Genomic DNA, 22,512 nt, shown 5'->3' on the forward strand with positions numbered 1-22,512 from the left:
ATGCTCTCATACTAAATAAAAATAGTACAGGTTTGTTTACTTCACTTTGGTAGTTCCATTTATGTTATTTTGATGATGTTTGAAATAATCACGACTATTTGTCATTGACTTTGAAAATATGATACAATGTAATTTTACTAATCAAACAATTTTTTTTAAGGGGCCACAAGTAAACCGTACAATTCTGTTCCAGTAATATAATGCTTTTCTACCATAAAACCTGAACAACTTTATCATCTCCGCCTGATTATTCTGAGTAATAAAGTAGTTCACTAGTTCACTTATGTTATACACAATCAAAACGAATGAGGACAAACAGGTTTTTAACATCGTTATGATATTTATATCAATGTTTTAGCCCAATAAACTTTTGTAATTCTGAAAAACTAGATTATTTACGTAACAATTTCGTCAGTACATCCCAATATCGGTTGATTCTTGACCTGTTTCGGTTTCAAAACATTATCAGGTACAATAGTACTATAATTCAGCCTGTGTAAACTATCTGAGTTGCCAAGGACTGAAGAACATAATTAATGATGATTTCTTGACATCCAAACATGCACAATCTTCACTGATATTGTTCTGTACTAACAACTTGATCTCGTAACATAGTCTTACAGTATTAGACAATAGAAATACGTGGAAGCAGATGATTTCGACTTTGAGGACCATAAATAATTCAAGGAACCGATTCATCAAGTTTAGATTCATCTACGGAGATTCTTCCACAAAAGCATTCCCTGAGTAACTGGGTCAGCGGCTTATCGGAGGTTTCGCGTTGCAATCTTAACAATTTATTGGTGTCCAAAGTTTGCGGAGCCCGCGGCTCACATTATACAGAGTCCGTTATATGATACGCACAATGTCAGGCCCTGCAGGGCCCCGGGGCCCCATCAGGGACGTGTACAATCAATTGAGAAATACTCGCCTCCGCCCACCAATTACGATGCGAATATCGAAGTCGAATATCGCGCGTTCGCAAATAATTGACAGCTTTTCATCTTGTCAATCACTTCAGTACGTGTAAAAGGTCAAATTGATTGCGATGGGGTCGTGTATTGCTTGTTACACTACATGAGGGATTTGTAGTTACTGTATGATGAAGTTGAGATAAAATCATAATCAATGAGATTGCTACATTTCAAACATTTTCACAATTTGAAAACTGATGATTTTTTCCAGATTTGTTTACATTATATTGGGTTGTGAAAAATGTCGCCAGTTTACTATGAAAACCAAATGTTTCACAGTACTACGATTTGGGAGACTTGGTTATTAAAAAGTAAATAGACCTTGTATGCGGGAAGTAAATCTTTTATTGCATTGTAAAGTTCTAAAGCTTTGTGTGTGCTTCATGGCCGTTTTCTTTGGAATGTGCTGTTTTTCTCTTCTTCAGATATTTGAAAGTGTTCTCTTTACTTTTAGTCATAACAGACGATAAACAACAGTTTAACCGTCTGGGGAACCAAGTGGCCATCTCTATTTTCTAAGGGTGAACTGTCACTAATTAATATAAGTCATCGTTGCTATACTTGTTTAGTAATTTTTGTACCTAGTAGCTACATTAGTTTACTTTTATAACAATCGCTGCAAGTATCCATTGTTTTGTTACTCACTACTACTGCATTTTCAAGTTTTATTTTAGTCCGATACAAAAACATTCCTCGGCATAAAATAATGCACTTTTTCCTGCCTTCATCTCAAGTCACCAGGCTCTGCCTGTAACCGTTTTACACTCCTCTTTTCAGCCCTAGACTACTCAGCCATTGGTGATTTGCGGTATTTGAACCTGATGCCTCGGAACCGAATACTCTGACACTAGACCATAATTCCTATAAAATAATCCAAAAAGTATATACATGAGACATTAAATAACTACGGACACAAGATTCCGTCTCCGACCGCGCCAGTAGATAGCCTTGACCTCCGCCTCCGTATCCGGCAAACTTGCGTAACAAAGCCGCACCAGCGGTAACAAGATCTGCCGCAAATAACAGTTGATCGACAGCTGATCGCTAATAATATCAGTTGGGCAAGGGCACAAACTGCGGTGTGGTAGTAAAACGGGAGCTAAGAAGGACAGAAATGCTTTTGAAATGTAAATATGAATGTAACATGAGTGTAATATATATTAGATCTGTTTGTCTTTGTTGCTGACTAAATTTCCCTGATTTATGAAAGCCTGATAATCAAGTTCAACCCATCTATTGAATTTTCTCAGGATTGAAACGGCAATTTTATTGTTCAATGAGGACTATAATCCATTCACTTACACAGCTGTGTCATTGTTCGTTATTGGAAAACTAGACTTATTGAATATAATGTGGTTTAAAATGTGTCTTGTTTGTTTACTGACAAAATGCCCATTTGTTGCAGAGAGGGTCCCAGGACGGAGTGATGCACGACTACAAGCACAAGTACGGGACCTTGTCGGGGGGCTCCGCCCTCTCCAAGTCCATGAAGTACGCGGAGACGTGGCTGTACGGCTCCATGGCTGCCCGGCCCTCCACCACGCGGCCCAGCCTCTTCATGTACCCCGAGATGTCGCCGCCCGCGGGCTACGCCCTCGTCATGTGCGCGTGTGCGGATTTCCTCTCCGGTACCACCCGGGGCAAGAAAAGCGCGGCGGTGTGCAAGAAGTGCGGCGGTTCGAGGAAGACGTCATGGGACGCGTCTCCCACCCAGGTGCGGGGGTTCGGTACCGTGAGGCTGTCGCAGCCCAAGAGTCGGCCGGAGCTTCCCCGTCTGGACGACCTCAAGGATCCGTACGACATGATGAGGAAGTCGAGGTTGGCGACAGTGAGTTCTCTGAGACCTCCTCCAGATGGGAGGTCCAGAGCGAAGAGTAGTTCCCCGCGAGGGCGGAGGCGACGGAGCAAGTCACCCCCTCGGCATCGCTCTCCTGACTCGCGGTTCCTGACGAACGGAGTGTGCAACGAGTCGGCGAGGAAGAGTATCCTAGAATGTGATGTTAACCCTTATGAACTTATTTCTCAGTATTTAAAAAACGATCCTATAGACCCTAGGCTTTCTGTGGAGGAAGACGAGTTTAGTGATAATTTGAGTGATAACGCGCTCGACGATTATGCGTACACGAGGAGAACGAAGCGAGAAGATAAAAGGACGACGAAGAAGGCAGCGACGGTCGGTAGCACGAACAAAAAAGGGTTCCTGGACGCGTTGAGGAGTAAATGGGACGACCAGGTGAGAGTGGTGGACCCTGTACCTGGAGGAGTCAGTATAGGAGGACAGAGGATCAAACTGTTCAACAACAACGAGCCGATCCCAATCGTGACCAACTCCAACGAGTTTGTCTCCGACTCCGATGACACCGAGGAGGAGATCTACGATGTGGAGAAACACAAAGCGTGGTTCTCTGACAGATCAGACTCAAAACCCACAGGTTCTCAAACACCCAAGACCACAAACTCACCGAAGAGGCCGCCTCGCAAACTAAAAACATCTTTGGAACCTGTAAATAAAATAGATACTCCAAAGACTACGAACGAGACCGGTAAAAACCGAGTCAACTTCGCCCTAGATGTTCCTAACCAAACGAGTCGGCGATCGAACTCGCTCACGTCCTCCGCGTCGTTAGAGATCAAAAGTATTTTGAAAAAGCCCAACTCTACATTGAATCTCGCTGATACTCTGAAGAGTGCGAGTCCTAACAAGCTCGTTACCTCAACACCAAGGAGAGATTCTTCATCGGAATCAGGAACCCGTTCAGTCACTCCTAATGTCGGGAAAAACTTCCGTCTGCCGTCCTTCAAAGACTACAAGCAACAACAACAGAACCGCAAGAAGAAGCAGGTGCAGTTCAGGGTGTCTGAGGAAGGAGAATCAGCTGATAGTGGAGAGAGTTCTGCAGTAGACGGGGAGAACAATGTCTCAAACGGAGTAGAATCCAATCCGGACATCGTCATCACTGATCCCGAGAGCTCTGAGGTTCTGAGACTAAAGTTCTTCGGTGATAACCAAGAGGACACTGAGGCGGTCAACAAGGCGTTACCAGACCCAAGGAACAACCTACTAGACTCGACAGCGAACTCTGCCGAAGATCATGGTGAGTGTTTGAAGCTCACTATATTGCAGACCTCTATATTTAGAACTCTTAAGTCATGAATTCTCATTTTAGCTTGCTGGGTCAGTATCTTTTCCAAATCACTGCAAATTAAATAAAATAAAATATATATTGAAACATGAGAAACCCAATGTAAAAGTTTGCCTTAGACAAAGATTATCAATGCTTTGCCAAAGGGGTCAATTCTATTATTGAAAAAAGGGTTCCGAAACTGTTGCAAATTACTAGGCAATGTACTATTATTACTACTATTATTACTACTATTATTTACTAGTTTATGTAATATTGATTGTAAAATCAATAAATAATGATATTGCTACCAATTTCTTTTAATCATATTTTGTGTTTCGATGAGCTTTGAAACCCCAAGAGACAAAAATCACATACAGAGTCTTGATGGATTCCAGTATCAATAAGAGACAGAAATTTTTCATGGCATATCTTAAACGTTACCCAACGTTTCACAGCAATCGGATGTACGTACAGATGTATGTACTTGTCCTATTTTATCTATTATCTTCATTCAGGGCTGTACTAATGAGTGACAGTAAATCCGAGTTTAGTATACAGTGTACACTGTAAACCAATTAGCGTTACAGGGTCTATAATTGTTATTATTCAGCGGAGTTTTGATACCATCGCAATTCCACGGTGTGGCATGCACACCTCGACAATAGACCGTTGACCCTTGTGATCTTTCCCATGCTTATCTCAACGGAGGTCTAAACAAGAGCTCAAGTGAAACAAACCCTTTGAATTGAGCCTTTGGATTGCATAGTTGACATCGAGCATATATAATGTTAAAATGTCTATTGTATAAACATCAAATTTGAGCTGGCCAATATCTAACACGTTAGGGACATTGTGGCACAAATAGTCAGATTTTGTCTTCGTCAACATAATGATCATTGTCATCGTCGAAGACAATCTGTAATGTTGTAATGCGAATTGCACGATTACAACGATGACTGGATGACAGTTAGGGATTGATTACATTACAACCTATCATGTGCGATTTTCTTTCCTTGAAGGGTGCGCAGCGGTTATTTTATTTCTTAACTGGGAGTACTCGACTTTTACCGTCCCTGCAAATACGAATAATTGCAAATTGTAATGGTAAAGAATAGTGAAAAAATGTGTTTTTTTTTTGTGAAAAGGGCTGTTCAACACTGCGGTTATGTGTCTTAGTTAGCTTACAGATGGTACAGCATGACTAAAATTGTAGTTTATACTTCGGGTTATAAGTTTCATTTTGACTTTCACCTTATGCCCCGGTTTAGCCTTCATTGAACTTGAGCTAATGTCAAAAAGAACCATTTTAACCCAAATATACTATTTTGTTGAGGAAATGTTAGCGTAATAAATATTCCAAACGCATCCTGGAAAGTTTTCCCTGACGCATTTGCACATTCGGGTGTTTAGATGCACGGGTTCAAGGTGGCGACCCTTTCGCAATGCCAACTTCCTTTCGCTCACCTTTCGACTTGTGTTGCAACCGCGAAGCGTCGGCGTAAAGGTGAACTCGCTCGGGGAAGAGACGGAGAGAGAGAGAGAAGAGAGAGAGAGAGAATAGAGGGGGAGGAAGAGACTCGCAAGATGAAAAAGAAGAGAGAAGGAGGTTTCTTCCTCTCTCTTTCAGCTGATCACTTTTTCTGTCGTCCCTGTCTCTCATTAAGAGATATTGAGTGTCCGGTCACACAACGCAGGTCGAGAAGTTTCTCCTCTTCCCGTCACGATATTTTGCTTTTGTCTTTGAAAAGATGGGGTTTCGCAAGGACTGGGACTATGGTGACGTCCTGTAATCCAGCTACTTGGAGGTCACGAATTGTGGATATTTATAGGCATTATCTGTGGATGCGATACTCCCTGGTGTGGATTAAAGTCCGCACTAGTGAGTACTGACTATCCGCAGTTCTATCCTAATAAGTAGACAAATTCGCAAAATGTGGTTCGGGTTCCACTATGAACTGTAGATCCCTTAGTTGCCATTTCCTCAGTAACGGTTCTGTATAAGAAACATGTCGGCCTTAGTCAGTAACAAGAATAAAAGATGGCACCACTCATCCTACACTCATCCACCACTCATATTTGGGTTAAAATACGCACATAGTGGCGTCCCCATCTTAAATAATTGATTGATCGATCCTACATTCATCTCCATTCATACTTGGCTTAAAATACAGCCACCTTTCTACCACTTCTACTACTTTCGTATGGTTGTCATTTAAGTTGAAAGTATGGTGCTTTGAATTTGGATACTATAAATATAATACGATGTATCCTATCATAAAATCTGTAGATTATTTTGAAGTCTTTCTTGCCTAGTTACTCTTCTGTTAACTTATGCAACTCGTCTATTTTTGACAAAATTGTCTAGCATCTTATATTTACTTTGCTGATATCAGAGAAAAGCAACAGTTTAAGAATAGCTCTATTTGTTAGTGGCAATTTTCAGTAGTTAAAACAACAATAAACCATTAGGTCAGGTACATCTGATAGGAATTCAATTCGATACGGTTTCGCAGTTGGTGTAGTTTGTAACCATTTACATAATTGACTTGCAATACGAACGTACAGTTTCCTCCTTGACATTTCAGTTGCCTCACAATCCCTCTCACGACACATAGCAATGTGTTACATTCTATAGCTGACTTTGGATTGTAGACTTATCATCCTGTTGTGCAATCTTAAGTTTGTTTTAGCGCGTGCCGGGAAATTCCATTGATATAATACTATAAAAACCTATAACAATATGTGGGTGACCCTGAACGCCAGGTAAAATACAGTATATGTGTTTAGGAACAATCCAGTATTGCTAAGGGTATAGTGTGACATAAACTTGTGTTTTATATCGTTGCGTTTAATGCTTGCGTGCTAGAGGAACCTCAAATCCTTATCATCAAAGACCAAACACCATATTGTGCAAGAAGTTTAGTAACCTTGCGTAAATCTTATGGATTTCATCTCATGTGGTCGCGTCAATTTATGACAAAACCCATGATAGTCCTTAAACAGAAATATCATCACAAGTATCCTTTTCAGATAACATCCTTACATCGTCGTTTAAACTGTCAACACTTAACCGATTAAAGAACAAAGCGCATAGCTTTCTCGGTGGAAAGTGAAAATAGCCTAATAGCACACTATCTAGTCACTTGTCGATCAAGCTGAGAATCGCATGTTGGCGAAGTTAACAATTAGGAACAGAGATCGCGCATTACCTTCCCACCCACTCTCTCTGTGGCCAAAACAGACGATTAACTGAACAGCTGATTTGTCAAACAGCTGATTGGTGTGCGCATGCATGTGATCAGCTGATTGAGTCGTTGAATGAGAAGTCTTCAGTGTGATTCGAAGATAATGATGTGAAAGAGGAAAGGGTTACCTGTTCGTTGTTTATTATGTTCACAGAATTTATCATGAATCTGTACTCTCATATGGAATGGATTGATTATCTCACATAGGTCAGGCGAACACAAAGGTTTTGTTTTTGTGCGGTATCGCTTAAGTTCGTTTGTGTCTTCTTACTTTAAGGTTACTTCTAAAATATTGCTACCCAATTAATAGAACTACATATTTTTAAAATATGTATTTTTTTACTGTACAATCTGAAAGTACTCAGTGGTTCCCGGAATATCCCCAGTGCAAATCGCAATACACAAACTTCACCAGACACATTTCAAAACAAGTTATGTTCCATCTGAATAATAGTTATTCCAGTTTTCAAAGTCATTGTTTAAATTGAGAATATTGATATAGTTCTAATTTTCGTTGACCAATAAATACTTTCGCAATCCAATTTTTGTTGTTTATAGTCTGTAAAATGGGACCTGTCTCCTCACCCTCCGTTTCCCTGGGACTAGCCCAGTCCTCAGGTTGACGAGTTGAGGAGTCTAAGGTGACAGGTTCCATCATACAGGGTATAGAATATGCTCAGGAATCACACTTCATATGACATTGAAATCTTAGATAATGTCTAACTAATTCTTAGAAGAATCCTTGATTTGTTTTGAGTATCAACCAATAAAAAAATAATTTATCTGTTGTACCTATTAACTCTAAATAAATTGTTTAATTCAATCCTTAATCAAGTTGATGGCTTGCTGCTTAGGGTGTAGGTCCGACTTTGTTCCGTACCGATAAAATTAATCACACCACTAAGTGAATGGTTGACCAGATGTCCTAGCTGGACCTGGACATGTAGATGTGATTCAAGTGGCGAGTCAATGCGGAAGAGACGAGTAGAAAGTGATTTCAATCTCATACTTGTGGTCCAGCCCCGGCCAATGGACTCTCATCTGTCCACCGTTCTTAGCGTGGGATTGTCCATCGGATGTGGGTTTTGACCTTAGATACACTGCAATGAAGTTGAAATTCCAAAAGTGTGGCTCTGAATTTTTGTATCTATGTTTTTTTTTTGTCTGCACCAGTAGCACATTTTATGGAAGAATACCAATGGCTTCTGAATATGGCCAATTCTTTTTGGATTTGTTGGTGTTCGAATCCGTCCCATTCGCTCGAAAACTGAGACCACTAGACATTCAACGCATTCACAACACATTCAAAGAAGTAGTGGTTGACTGAAAAGACCGTGGTGGCCGAAGTTTGCTTCGATAAAGAAATTTCCTTTTAATTCCAAATAATTTCTACGTAAAAGCAATTTATGGCCTACCTTCATATTCTAGAACCCTATCGAGTTCGGAACCGTTTTACACATAACTTCGGGCTGGGTTTAGAGAATTGCGGCATTATCACACGGGTTAAATCCATTGGCGATTCCCGGGAAGTGAGCCTATTATTTTGAATACTGATTATCCTATTATCTCCATTGATACCGATTATATACTTTTGAAACCTCATCTCAAAACTTCGGACATTCAAGGGGCGTAGCCCGATAGGAACTCAGGGAAGTGAATAGGCCTATGACATTCCTAGATAAGTGAACCATCTTTGTGCTTAATTTTGGCTATATCAGTTGAGTATTTTAGTCGTGACAGCTGCACAGACAGATAGACAGACAGATGTCGCCTCAATTGCATAATAGTAATACTAGCTGCTGTACCCGTGCTTCGCAACAGGTAGAAAAATCAGTTTTTCATAATCCGAGAAGAACTCTGGGAAGTGAATAAGCCTATGGCATTCCTAGATTTATGGACAGTCTTTGTGCTTAGTTTTGGCTGTATCAGTTGAATATTTTAGTCGTGGTTGCCGCACAGACAGACACCACCTCAATTTTATAATAGTATATGCGTTTTCTCATACTTTCCAAGGTCTCATTCGTCAAGCCTGGTTGCAAAGTATTTAAAACCCTTTTCTAGTCACGTGACTAACACCAAACAAACAAGCACCCTTGACCCGCCAAATTACCCAATTACTACATCGTGAGGGACCGAATTACAAATTACCCTCTCACGGGTCCGTCGCGTCAGTTCACCAACAGCAGGGCGAGTACCCTGAACAGCCGGACGGGCAGAACCTGTCGAAGGTTAAGGTTACGAGTGAATTACCGATTCGGAAACCGGAAAGTAACTTACAAAAACCGGCGCTCCTTCCCCTTGCACTTTCACTGGACCTTAGGCGGCACGTTCACTTTCTATCGAGACCTCGCCGTTGGTCGACCGTGACGACGACTTGCCGTGTCGTGTCGTGTCGTGTCGTGTTGGTGATAAACTTTTATTAATTGTCAAAGTGTGTTTGTATGACAATAGTGTGTAGTGTATAGTTCGAGTGAATTGTGTGAAACCGGATTTACCATGTGATTGGATTCGACGGAGAGGTAAATTGTTGTTGTATGGTGGCAAGGGTTTAGTCATTTGTATGTAGTGTTTAACCATTGATTATGGAACTTGATGTTTATTTTCCAGACATTTTTAGTTAGTTTTAAATTTAAAAATGGACGTAGTTGAGCCATCGAAAGAGTTCTTTCAATTACCGACCTCTATCAAATACGCTGATTTCTTAGCAATTCCAAATTTTTAATTCCAAAGTTATTGTAAAATATAGAATTTTTTGCGTCAAATAAGTGGAAAAAACCAAGGGGAAATACAATTGTGTCCGTAGCACACTTAATAAATGCATCATTCAATTCTGTTCATTTTGGATAAAGTGGCTTAGCTGGTCCATTTAGATGGGACATCTACATCAGTAGATAAAGTTAATAGACAAACTAATAATCAGCTGTGTTTATTGATTCAGTTCTGATCGTAAACAACACATTCAGTTGCAAAGAGAGACAGAAAGTGAAAGTTACGAAGGTCTCTTGTTGGTGTTTCTCACAGCTGTTAATGGACCAGTATTACGTTTGAATACTTGTGTTTCAGTTGTAACAAACTGTTACATGTTCGTTACTTTAACCAGGTTACGCAACATTCAAATTGTTACTCCTGGAAAAGTAGGCCTACTTGTGTCTTAAGTTTTATTGAATACCCTTAATCAAATCAACTTTTGCTACGTTTCAATGAGCAAAACCACATACGATATTAGAGTAGAGTCGCCATGCATCTTTAGAGCCAACCCCGGAATGAATCCGTTTACTATGTTATGATTGTAAAATAAATAGCAGTCTACATTAATGTGTGGTTGAAGTACAGTAACGCTTGAATGCTTTCATGTCGTCTAAATATCACCGTATTTATTTAATCTTTTCCGTTTGTATTTAATCTTGATATAAAGACCACATTTAGATGTTAGTGTTCGCCGACACTTTAGTTACAAATCGTTGCTTTACCCATGCTTCACAACAGGACGAAATGCATGAATATAAATATGCATAAACCCCTAGAAAACAGTTACACCCAACATTTATTATAAGAAAAAACTCAATTTTACCACTTAGTTTTATGAAATATAAAACGTATTTAGTGCGCTTAACCCTTTAGTGAGTGTGCCTAAAATCAAATTAAGTGTATAAGTCTGTTATATTATTTGGTTAAATTACAAGTAATGGATATTTAACACACTCTCAAGTTCCTGACATAAACATAGCCTAACGTCGTATTCAGATGATCACTAAGGATGACAAATTTACAAGTTAGTGTATTTTACAATGCAGCTATTGAGCGTTATCTAACAAACCGTCCCTACACAAATACAGTACGAACAAATTCAAACACCTGTAAACGTTTTTTACAAGACTATGTTACTTCTGTGACTTCAGGGAAATTTCATCAAGGATTTCAGAACCACCCAGTCGTGTCATATTTAACATTGCAATCGTCAATGTTTCCCCACAACTGTAATTATTCTACTCGACTAAGTGTGAGACAACAATTTAATTGTGAAAGTGAAAACGATGCAATTGCACCTGGTTGCGGATCTAACCACTGCACTTGTACTTTGCATACACATACCGAACATTCCTCTAAGTGCATTGAGGCACAATCATTGCTTTGGATACCGTACTGCAAGTATAAGTGTATATGCCAGTGGAATTTTAAAGTTATTTTTAGGAAACGGTCCAAACCCTGGTCTTGTTACTATCTAACGTCGATCTTTTTGTTAGATAGCATTTTTAAATCGTAGCCCAATGACATAGTTTGGATTCGAACCAGCGACCTTCAGATTTGAAGGTGAGCACTATAACCACTCAGCAAAGTCTACATGCCTTAACACCAAGTAGACTTATTTTTCCAATGTAAAATTATTTTTTTTATGTGTATGATATATTTTGGTTTTGCCTGAATATACTGGTATCGAAAAATCTCTCTCCTTCCTATAAGGGGTACATTCTGGTTGTGGTTTGCGTTTTGTGGTAACGGTACTATTGCACGTACTGGTGAAACTCTAAATAAACAGCTGATCTTAGTTAGAAACAACGCCACACAGATCATCACACTCCATTCTACCATCCATACACCATACACTTTCTTTGCATATATTCAACTATAAAATACACACCTTGGCGTGCTTCGCTGTCTTAGCAATAAATATAATTCCATGACCCCCAAATAACCTTTCCTCAAAATTCAACTTAGGTTCGCCCTTGTCTTCTTGTAGAGGACATTGGTACCGAGGCTGTATCTACCTTTTTTCAATGTTCGACACACATTCTTCTCACATTTCCGATGTCCAGTCTTTCTCCGTAGAGAAACTGCATTCTCGCGATCTCTAAGTATCTAGTAAGTAGTCGGCGATGGCTGCGGCTTTCCCGTAGTATTGATCATAGACGGCGATTCTTTCATTGGTCTCGCTACGCTCAAATGCGTGAGCGATCAACGCGTTTATTTCGTTATCCTTGACAGCTCATCAATGGTTGTTTAGGCTGTCAAAGCGCATTGACGAGTTAGTTTGAGGAGTACTAAGACCTGTTTACCTCCGTCGTTTTGCGTATCTATGGAAACCGTAAAATACGTTTCGTACAAATGTGGAAGCTCCGAAATCATATTTGAGACACATTACAAATGGTTATAGTACAGTTAATCGACTAAGAAGTAGATTTCCCTATTACTTTGAGTACTGCAAGTAGACTTCTCGTGCAATTGTAAAATCTAAAGGTTGTTTGGTCTGTTTCATGTCCGATAATTTAAATAATTCGTTGATGTCAAACATGTTTTTTCTTCTTATTTGATATACATAGTTGTATATGGCCTGATTTACACTCTTTGGGAGTAGAGTAATACCAGAAAGCAAGTAGTTTTTATAAATTTGTGTGGTTGTAATTAATTCAAAGTTAGGAATATAGTCTACAAGTAAACAAAAAAATGTACCGGGCATAAACATATCTTAAAATTCATTAGATAGATGGAATGATCAACTAAATATTGTAGTAAGGAATCAGCTGTTCAACTTGTAGAGAACGATCGGCTGACTAAGTATTTTAGTAAAGAATCAGTTCATCATATTGTAGAGGACGATCAGCTGACTGAACAAGAACAACACGTGACACGATCAGCTGACCGCCGCAAAGTGTAGATGACTGCAGGGTTGTGACCCTCGCTTTCCAGATGAAAGTGGTCCTGACCCTAGCCTCGCCTGACAAGTTCACGGGTTGGCGAGTAATCGAAATCGAAGAAAGTGGTTGTCTATAGACGGACTGCGAACACCTCATTCTCACGTAACCTCTGTTGTGTTGTGAATTTTATGGTCTATGAAAACATTCAGTACGAAAGTGGTATACAAATTTTTAAAAAGCTTAACACCTTTCATTCTTCGTTGTTGGTGATGTTAGGTTTAGGTTGTTCAAAGAATTATTGTGGAGATTTTCCATCACTAAAACAAATTTCTAAAGACGTTCCGATATCTCGAATCTTATTCTACATTTAGGTAGAAAATAACTTAGACACAACATACTATCATTAGTAACCAAACAGTTCAGGAAAACACAAAGGCTGAACACGTTTATAATATAGCATGAAAATGAGAAAAAGTTAATCAGGAAGATAATAAGAAAATACAGAACGTCCAACCAATACTATCTACTCAAACCGATCTCAATCGTAAGCAAAATTAAATACATTTTAACATAAATTTCATCCACTCCCCCTGTGAGTGATATCCAATGAAGCCCCCAGGTCTCGGCCAAGGACGAACATAGTACAATGTCCATACTACCAAGAAACTTATTTTGAGGGGTTTCTACTCATCTGGAACGACTTCTTGGCGAACACAGAATATAATGTAGCGATTCCACTGGCTGGAAACTCACTCACAGGAGAAACGTCATAGCGTCGATCTCACATTCACACATGCAACAGACCACTTCCTCCATTAGTCGCAGAAGGACCAGCACCGAACTCGTCCCATTCAAGGCCAATCACTCTCACTCTCTGTTCTCCTTGTAGCACTTTTACTGCTTGTTGTGCCATGACACTCCCTCACATACATATGACACCTCCCCCCATCTACATCATGGCACTCCCTCACATGTATTGGCACTTTATTTCTCTACTGGCGTGTGACTGTGATGTGTGTAAGACCAAGCCTTCAGTTGGTAGGTTCACTTGTTGTGCTCAACGGTGAATGTATTGTAGAGTTGCTTATTAGTAATAATTGAGACAATTCCATACACAACTGAGCACTTTATTTTCTACATTCATGCAATATATGATAACAATATACCATCCTCAAGATAGTTCGTGGGTAGTCATGTTAGCCTATAGTCTGTATGATGGAACCCGCCTCCTCGCCGTTCGTATACCTGGGGACTGGACAGTGGACAATGGAAGGCCTGGGCCAGTCCCAGTTTAAAAAAGAGGATCAGGAGACAGGTTCCACCATACAGACTATAGTTGTATGAAAAACGGTCAACAGCGTTGCTTTAATTCCCCCACACAGACATTCCCATTAGTGGTTTTATGCTTTTAGATGACCACATATTTTTATATGCTTTTTGATACGTCTTCCGTGATTTGAACATGCTCACTGTTTTTCTGGCGTAGTAAGTGCTTTCACAATGAAATTGATTTTATCGTGAAGTAATCTAATTGAAATGTATTAGTATATAATACAATAAAGAAAAAAGATTTCTTTGACTGGCAGATGACACGAAGTGGGATCTACCGAAAGTAGTAGTTTCTTTTCACCTCCCAGCAAACATTTGTATATTCTGGAAGTTTTGCTACGGATGCAAACAACATCGATCTCCCAATTTGAAGCCTACTTTTGTCAAACTAGTAGAGACACAAGCCAAACGTAAATCTGACCATTACAATGGCTGAAAGAATTGTCGACGTTTTATTTTATATTCTAGACACTAGCCTAGAAGCTGGTTTATTCCCGGTTGCCCTTGGACAATCTAGGTCGGGTTGGTGGTGTTCTGGTTGCGGTTGTGACGCTACCCGTGGGAATACAACCAGACTGGTCGATCCTACCACAGACCCAGGCTGTATGACGACTCTAACAATTGCTTTAGGCCTCTCTTTGTTTGAATAAAGTTAGAATCCAAAATATATTAAGTCAGCCAGACCACTGGTCCAAAAGTACACATGTTTGTTTGTATTATTCAAATGGAACTGTAAAAAAAACGTCCAAACCCGATAAAGGTTATTAGTATAAGGTTCGGACATGTGACGTCATTTGTTTATATGTATGATCCATACCGTTTCTGTTCCTATATCTGTGGGTTAGACAACTGCATTTTTTGTTTCTAAGTCCCAGATACACCTTATTCTTTGCTCTGTATGGTTGATTTTACGTTCGCAGACACAAGAAATCCGATCTCACTTCAAGTGACTGTCACTTTTGGCGCGAATAACATTCCCTCGTCAATGGACTGGACTGTGTAGACCTACAGTATCTCCAATTACACTTTGATCAGCCAGTTTCCCTCCAAATACAGAGACAAAACGTTAATCACTAATCGCTTGTAATTACCGTCTGAGCTTTCTATCGCCGGTCTACAGTGAAAGGACAGTGGGTGGAACTAGGGGTGGTGATTGTTAATTGTACCATCTTGTGTACCATTATCCTCCAGATCTGTCCGCGTATAATAAGCGCTTGTGTTTTTGTCCCAATTACTACCTTGGCCCTCTATGTTAAAATTGCCCCTATGATATTATGAGTTTAATTCCAGTGGAACAAAATTGTGTTACGTCATTTGTTGTAGGATTTTTGTAAGTTGTAGAAAGTAGAAGAGTGGTTATGGCTCACCAGTCGAACTTTACTGCTATGCTTTAGACCAAAAGATCTAATTACAGACCTTATAGCACAAGCTATTTGGTTCCACTGGCCTAAGTTAGGCTAAGTTTGTGTGTTTTGAGACATCATAAAATATTTAAATAAAATACGTTGGTACTTTTGAACATTTTGTTTGGTAGAAATTAGATTTCGGACTGTAAGAATGTACTAATATTATATTATGATTGTTTTATGTTCGTGACTTTACTTTATAAAGTTATGGATACTAAAAAGGTCAAGCAAGAACGAAGGTCAATACAACTTATTGGAATATTTTTTACAAGTAGATAACCTTTCTACTCCATCAAGGAATACAGCTAAATTTTGTCCCAGAAAAAGCCATGCATTGCAACATACCTTACACACGAGTTATAAAAGAACATTTTGACATACTGTGGTGTTGATTTCCATATGAATGGATGCCACAAAAATGCAGATGCATGAAAGCGTAACGGAGAATGTTACGTAGGAATTGTGCAACTATTCACGGCTAGTGAGGTATTATGTTTTATTAAAGTGTTTATCACATAAATATTTACAGTATGTTTTGATACTTTTATGTTCTTTCATCTCAAATTTCAAAGTGCAAGTTCTATCAACATATTTTAGGACGCTCAGCTCCAGTCCCTAAGCGTTTTACACATGACTTCAGGCTAGACCTAGAGGGTAGCGGTATTATCACAACATAGCTAAACCAATTAGTGATTAACGGGATTTGAACTCGAGACCTCGTGGACGGTTCTTTCATCTCAAATTTCAAAGTGCAAGTTCTATCAACATATTTTAGGACGCTCAGCTCCAGTCCCTAAGCGTTTTACACATGACTTCAGGCTAGACCTAGAGGGTCACGGTATTATCACAACATAGCTAAACCAATTAGTGATTGACGGGATTTGAACTCGAGACCTCGTGGACGGAAGTTTAGCGCACTCTCCCACTAGAGACCAGATCGCTCCCCAGCTTATTTTTTGGACCCCCTTGTTGTATTAAACTAAAACAGATTTTTTGCTTGTTTCAACATAAGTGCCATTTTTAAAATTGTGAACAATAAAATTAAATGTGTTTCAAAGGCAGGCAATCCAAACACCTTTTATTTTTTTATGTATTGGTAATTGAACCTCGAACCTGTCCTTCTTCCATAGATGTCCAAAACACTAACCACTAGCCTTCACACCCAGAAGATATTCCAACTAATTTCGTTCTCAGTTAATAAGCTATATATTAACAGATTTATTTAACATTTAACAATCCACAACAATGATTCACTGTTCTTTCAGATGGAGCCAAAAACAGCAGTCTACAGAGAAGTCTCAGTGACCGCACCTCACCTGGCGCTGAGCCTGGCTGCAAGTTCAATGATACGATGCGGCTGCGGCTGCGGACAGGAAGACGAGATACAAGAGACACGTTCACAGAGGGGAGGAAATCCGAGAGACGAGTACTAAGTCCTGGGAGACCGAGACCAAAGGAACCGCCCCCGCCGCCTCCGCCACCTGCTGAGACTGAGGATAACTCCAGTGTACCACCCCCTCCACCCCCACCTCCTAGACAGATCTTCCCCTTCACTAAAGAAGAGATAGAGAAGATCAACCAGAAGAGACCCAAGAGTGAAATAAGACCGAGGAGTTCCTCAAACTCTCCAGTCAGACAGTCGGAAACTTCGCCTTCTGGAGTCCTTCCTAGAAGAACGTCCTTGACATTCCCCATCACTTTAGTAGGAGCCAGAGAAGGAGAAGAAGGACCATTGTGGCACAGAGATTCTAGCGTCGTTGACAACACCGTGGACACTATCTTGATGCCTCTGGAAGAAGATGTTCCTACGATGGAGACTCTGTCCAGTGTGACTGAGGTTTATGAAGCTCTAGAACTGAATTCCAAGCTGAGAGAAGACTCAGAAAGAATCATGTTCAAAGGTGAATCTGTCAAACTACATGTTCCTCCAGCAGAACCCGCTACTGTTGAAAAAGACGAGAGTCAGAATTGTACAATAGTGACGGTTTCCTCTACGACCCAAAAACTATCAGTTACCAGTGCTAAATCTCTTCCGAACAGAAGAACTTCTATCATGATTACAGGAAATCAAAATGATCAGAATAACCTGAATGTTAGTAAAACCTCAGTGAGAATTGGAGATTCCCCATCAATTAATCCTGGAAGTAACAAAGTTACGATTAACGTAGGTGGTTTTGATTACCAGAATTCTAAAAATAAGACTGCAAAAAGCAATACCCAAATTGAAATTAAAAACGACTTCAAGAGTAATATAACTATTGGTCCTAGTGAAAATAAAAGCAGGACTCTGTTGATTTTGGATTCCTCATCAAACAATGCTATAACCAAAGAAACCGTTACTAAGTCAAAAGAAGACAACGTTAAAGATATTGTTATCGATATTGTAGCTCAAGAAGAAATTAACAATCTCATTAGGAATAAAATAGATCCTGTAGAAGCCGCAAGAAAAAACATAGTTCCTCATTTCTGTGGGAAGGCACAAGAAGACGTTAGGGGGAAGGATACCCCTGAAAATAAGGCAGAAGATGTCTTAGAAAAGGACAACGAATGTTGTAACACCCTCAATACACAATCTTCAATAGAATCAGAGACATTGGATGATGATGTCTTTGCAACAAAAGATGACAACTCTGACGACAACTCTGACTGTTATGTCTGTGCCAAAAAGTTAAAAGCTAAACAGAAGCAAGACGATGAAGAAATCAGGGTTGGATTGGAATTCGACTCGGATGAAAATCATTACGAGATCATTAGGGATCCAATTTATGAAGAAATTTCAGACACTCCTCCTCCTCTACCTCTATCTCCACCACCTGCTTCTGTGGACATTGATGACTCAATTCCAACAAGGTCAATCTTCGAGGGAGCCAGTAAATATGATATTTTAAATTATTTGGAAACAGCAAAAGAGAGAGGAATAGTGATAGAATCTGAAGACGATTCTGAAGTGAGAAGCCCCGAACATTCCCGCATCAGTTCACTAGACTTGAGTAGTCGGATTAGCCAACTTAGCAATGCTAGCGACTCTAGCGAAGACTCTTGCAACCTGATAATTTCCCCACCAGATACCGCTTCTATCACATCTGATAAGGTAATTGATCTGTTTACTGTTTATGTAACCACTCATCTAACCAGCTGTTGTAAGTTAACAATTTTCTTTAATTTTCTTACAGTTTTCCAGTTATTTCTCTAACAATTATTGTAATTGTAAAGCTTTGAGCTGTAACTTCTTGTCGTAGAAAATGTTTGTTATTTTAATTCAAACCTATGTTCAAATGTCTCCCAAAGTTTTAGAACTCTTCCTTTGGCAAAATTTTAGTACTGCACAATAAATATAATATTAGATTTTCCAACCCAAATTTGCTAACCCAAACCATCTCTATTTTTTATTCTAACCATGCAATGAAGCAGTTCAAATAATATGAATAACTTAGTCAACTAGTTTACAGTAACCAACTTAGCTGCAATAAAAATGGAAAATAGCTGCATCTACCTTATGGGAAAACTTTACCATCAGTTCCCCTGCATGGATGCTTACATAAAGTTTCAAAGTACTGTAATTGCTTTGGAGTTCAAAAAAATATTCCTTGCAGCTTACAGTTTACAGTATAGTTTAGTGATCAGTATCAACACTGATAGTTAAGCCACAATTGACTTGTAGGTGCGCAAGAGCAGTGTCGAGATAGAGAGGAATGACTCAGGAGTCGGCTCGGAGACCAGTAAGTGTTCCCGCAGCAGATGGCAGCACGTGCCTGCGACTCATCACCACGGGTGTGAGGACTGCGACCAACCAGTGGAGACACAGGTCACGGACAGGTCAGTAGCAGAAACATTGACCGTGATCAGTAGCGGAAACATTGACTGTAGTCAGTAGCGGAAACATTGACTGTATAGTCAGTAGCAGACATTGACTGTAGTCAGTAGTGGAAACATTGACTGTAGTCAGTAGCAGAAACATTGACCGTGATCAGTAACAGAAACATTGACTGTAGTCAGTAGCGGAAACATTGGCTGTAGTCAGTAGTGGAAACATTGACTGTAGTCCATAGTGGAAAAATTGACTGTAGCCAGTAGCGGAAACATTGACTGTAGTCCGTACCGTAGTGGAAACATTGACTGTAGTCCTTAGCGGAAACATTGACCGTGATCAGTAGTGGAAACATTGACTATAGTCAGTAGCGGAAACATTGACTGTAGTCAGTAGCGGAAACATTGACTGTAGTCAGTAGCGGAAACATTGACCATACTCAGTAGTGAAAACATTGACTATAGTCAGTAGCGGAAACATTGACTGTAGTCAGTAGCGGAAACATGGACTGTAGTCATCAGTAGCTGAATCATATTGGTTGTAGTCAGTAGCGGAAAAATTGACTATAGTTAGTAACGGAAACATTGACTATACTCAGTAAACATTGACTGTAGTCAATAGCAGAAACATGATTTTATTTATTAGTGGGGAAACATCCCACTATTTGTAATACAGTATACAAATTTGTAATATACAAATCTGTACTATTGCAGGAACTCTTACATAAAATCAAAGTAAAGATATTTTCCTGTTAATTTCCAGAGGATTCAAATTTGTTTTTAACAATCAAAACAATGTCTTGTTGTCCATGCACAACTTAGCGGTATAATTTATTGGTTAAAACAGTATATGCATTTTTGTTTTGTTCAAGTACAAGAAAAAGTATTAAATATAAAAATAATTTTTTTGTGTTTTTAAGTAATTGTTAAGAGGAAAAATGTATTGTACTAAAACTAAATTGTTGCCTACATATATGAATATGATAGTCACAATTTTCTTTTGAATAATATGGTATACAAGTATAGATTACCTAACCATACAACAAACATTTTGATTTAGTGATCTGTTCCTTTCATTTTATACATTAATTATTGGGTGGTTATTTGATACAAGTGATTTAGGATTTCCTGGCTATGCAAATGCATAGAAAGTAAAACCAGGTTTTTTTTAGAGCTTGGTTGCTCTGGGTTGGACGGTTGGTTTCCCAAGTGAGACCAGGGACTTCTTCTCACTTTCCAGCAATGGAAGTTACACACAGGAAGTTTATTTGCATATGTTCTGCAATCCTTTCAGTAATATTGCCTAATTTACCAGGTTTTCATTTGTTTAGCCTGTAAAAATGTAACATTTGACAAGTCCTTGGCTTAGGATAAATAGTTGTTCTTTACTTGAATTTCCCTGGACAAACACAAACTATGCAAATAAAAACCGTTTATTTTTCCTTACTATATTTCTTCTTATGATACTGTTCATGACAATGTTATGGGAAATAGCCAATTCTATGTATACATCAAATTGGGGCTTTGATTTTAATGTTTGCAGCACTTGAAAGTACATGGTCACATCTTTTTCACATAACATTCGTTGCTGATCGCGCAAACCTTACAGTGCTTAGTGACAGATATGCCAATATGGCATGCATAAATTATTTCATTGACGTTCCCTAATTTAAGGACTAAGCAACAAGAGTCTAACACAAGCTTGTTGAATTGAGCATCAACAATGTCCTAATTTTGGAAATATTAATTCAACAGTTAAGTAACATATATTGCAGAGTCAAAGTTTGATATGATTAAACAGTTAGTGTTAAATTCCTTACATAAGCCAAAAGCCATTTTACTGATGTCTTTATGTCACAACTGTTTATGTAAAATAGAGTAATTAACATTTAAAAATATGAATATTTGCAAAGATTACATTGTATAGTTTTTATTAGTTTGATTGTAAATATATCAGCTGTTTTTGTTCCAGTGGCCTCATGTTTGCCCCCTTGGTGTGTCGGAAGTGCGCCAAACGGCGAGCAGAGCGAAGAGAAATAATCACCGAGATCGTAGAGACGGAGGAAAAGTACGGACGAGATCTAAGGATAATCCTGGACGAGTTTTACAGACCAATGTTGGTCGCTGGACTCCTCACTCCTGACCAACTCTCGGCTATATTCCTCAACGTGGAAGAACTGTTGGAAAACAACGCTTCACTGGCGGAGAAGCTACGAGACGCGCTGGAGATCGCTCTAGACCAAGGAGATGAGGATTTCTTGACAGTCAACATCGGAAGTATTTTCCTAGACGCTGCTCCGATGCTTCACGCTTTCGAATCCTACTGCACAAGACAGGTTTAGAAATAGATTTTATATGTAAAATAAGATGAGGTGTTAAATTTTGATATCATGATTGTTTTTAAAAGTATGAACCTGGCACTTTACTCTCAATACAAATTAGAGCAATTATTTTTGCTTGTGGCATTTCTAATAATGAATGTATCAAAAGCTTGTTTTAGGGAACATAGTGCTAACAAATTGTTGTGAGACAGTTTATTTCATAACACCTGTTAATTTCTATTAATTATTATCATATGTTTATTTTTTATTCTATGTTTGTATGAAGGTAAATAAAGTTAGTTGAGTTTGAGTTATGACATAAAACAGTGCATTCACTTAATTCTTAGTCAAATATTACATGGTGGCAGCGGTTTAGAGCTATGCCTCAGAAGAGAAATCCAAGAAGGAAACAATCTGACTATGAAGATAATGAAAATGAAAGAAGCAGAAAAAATGAATACAACAATTCAACTAAGAAGTCAATCATTGTATCAAACACTCATTCAGTAATTCAACCTCCAGCTAGTTTCTCCTTTGTACCAGCAGATTGGCCAAGATGGAAAACACGATTTCAAAGATATCGGTCAGCATCTGGGCTATCTGAAGAGTCTGAGAACAAACAAATCAACACTCTTATATACACATTAGGTGAGAAAGCTGATGAGATTTTTG

The 22,512-nt window shown here is 39.1% G+C and overlaps 1 protein-coding gene across 1 annotated transcript in view; it reads left to right on the top strand.

Moving 5' to 3' along the window:
• Window positions 1-2,384: 2,384 nt before the first annotated feature.
• Window positions 2,385-22,512, top strand: part of LOC129002329 (uncharacterized) — a 35,283-nt gene continuing 15,155 nt past the window's right edge. Inside the window, exons 1-4 of the mRNA XM_054430045.1 lie at window positions 2,385-4,069; window positions 16,978-18,803; window positions 19,374-19,528; window positions 21,492-21,855. Of these exons, the coding sequence (XP_054286020.1) occupies window positions 2,401-4,069; window positions 16,978-18,803; window positions 19,374-19,528; window positions 21,492-21,855 (4,014 nt within the window). The 5' untranslated portion in view covers window positions 2,385-2,400. The remainder of the gene's footprint in view (window positions 4,070-16,977; window positions 18,804-19,373; window positions 19,529-21,491; window positions 21,856-22,512) is intronic.

Source organism: Macrosteles quadrilineatus, unplaced genomic scaffold (genome assembly GCF_028750875.1).
Source record: "Macrosteles quadrilineatus isolate MER2022 unplaced genomic scaffold, UCM_ALF_1.0 Scaffold_9__3_contigs__length_116548681, whole genome shotgun sequence".
In the NCBI taxonomy this organism is placed as follows: Eukaryota; Metazoa; Arthropoda; class Insecta; order Hemiptera; family Cicadellidae; genus Macrosteles; species Macrosteles quadrilineatus.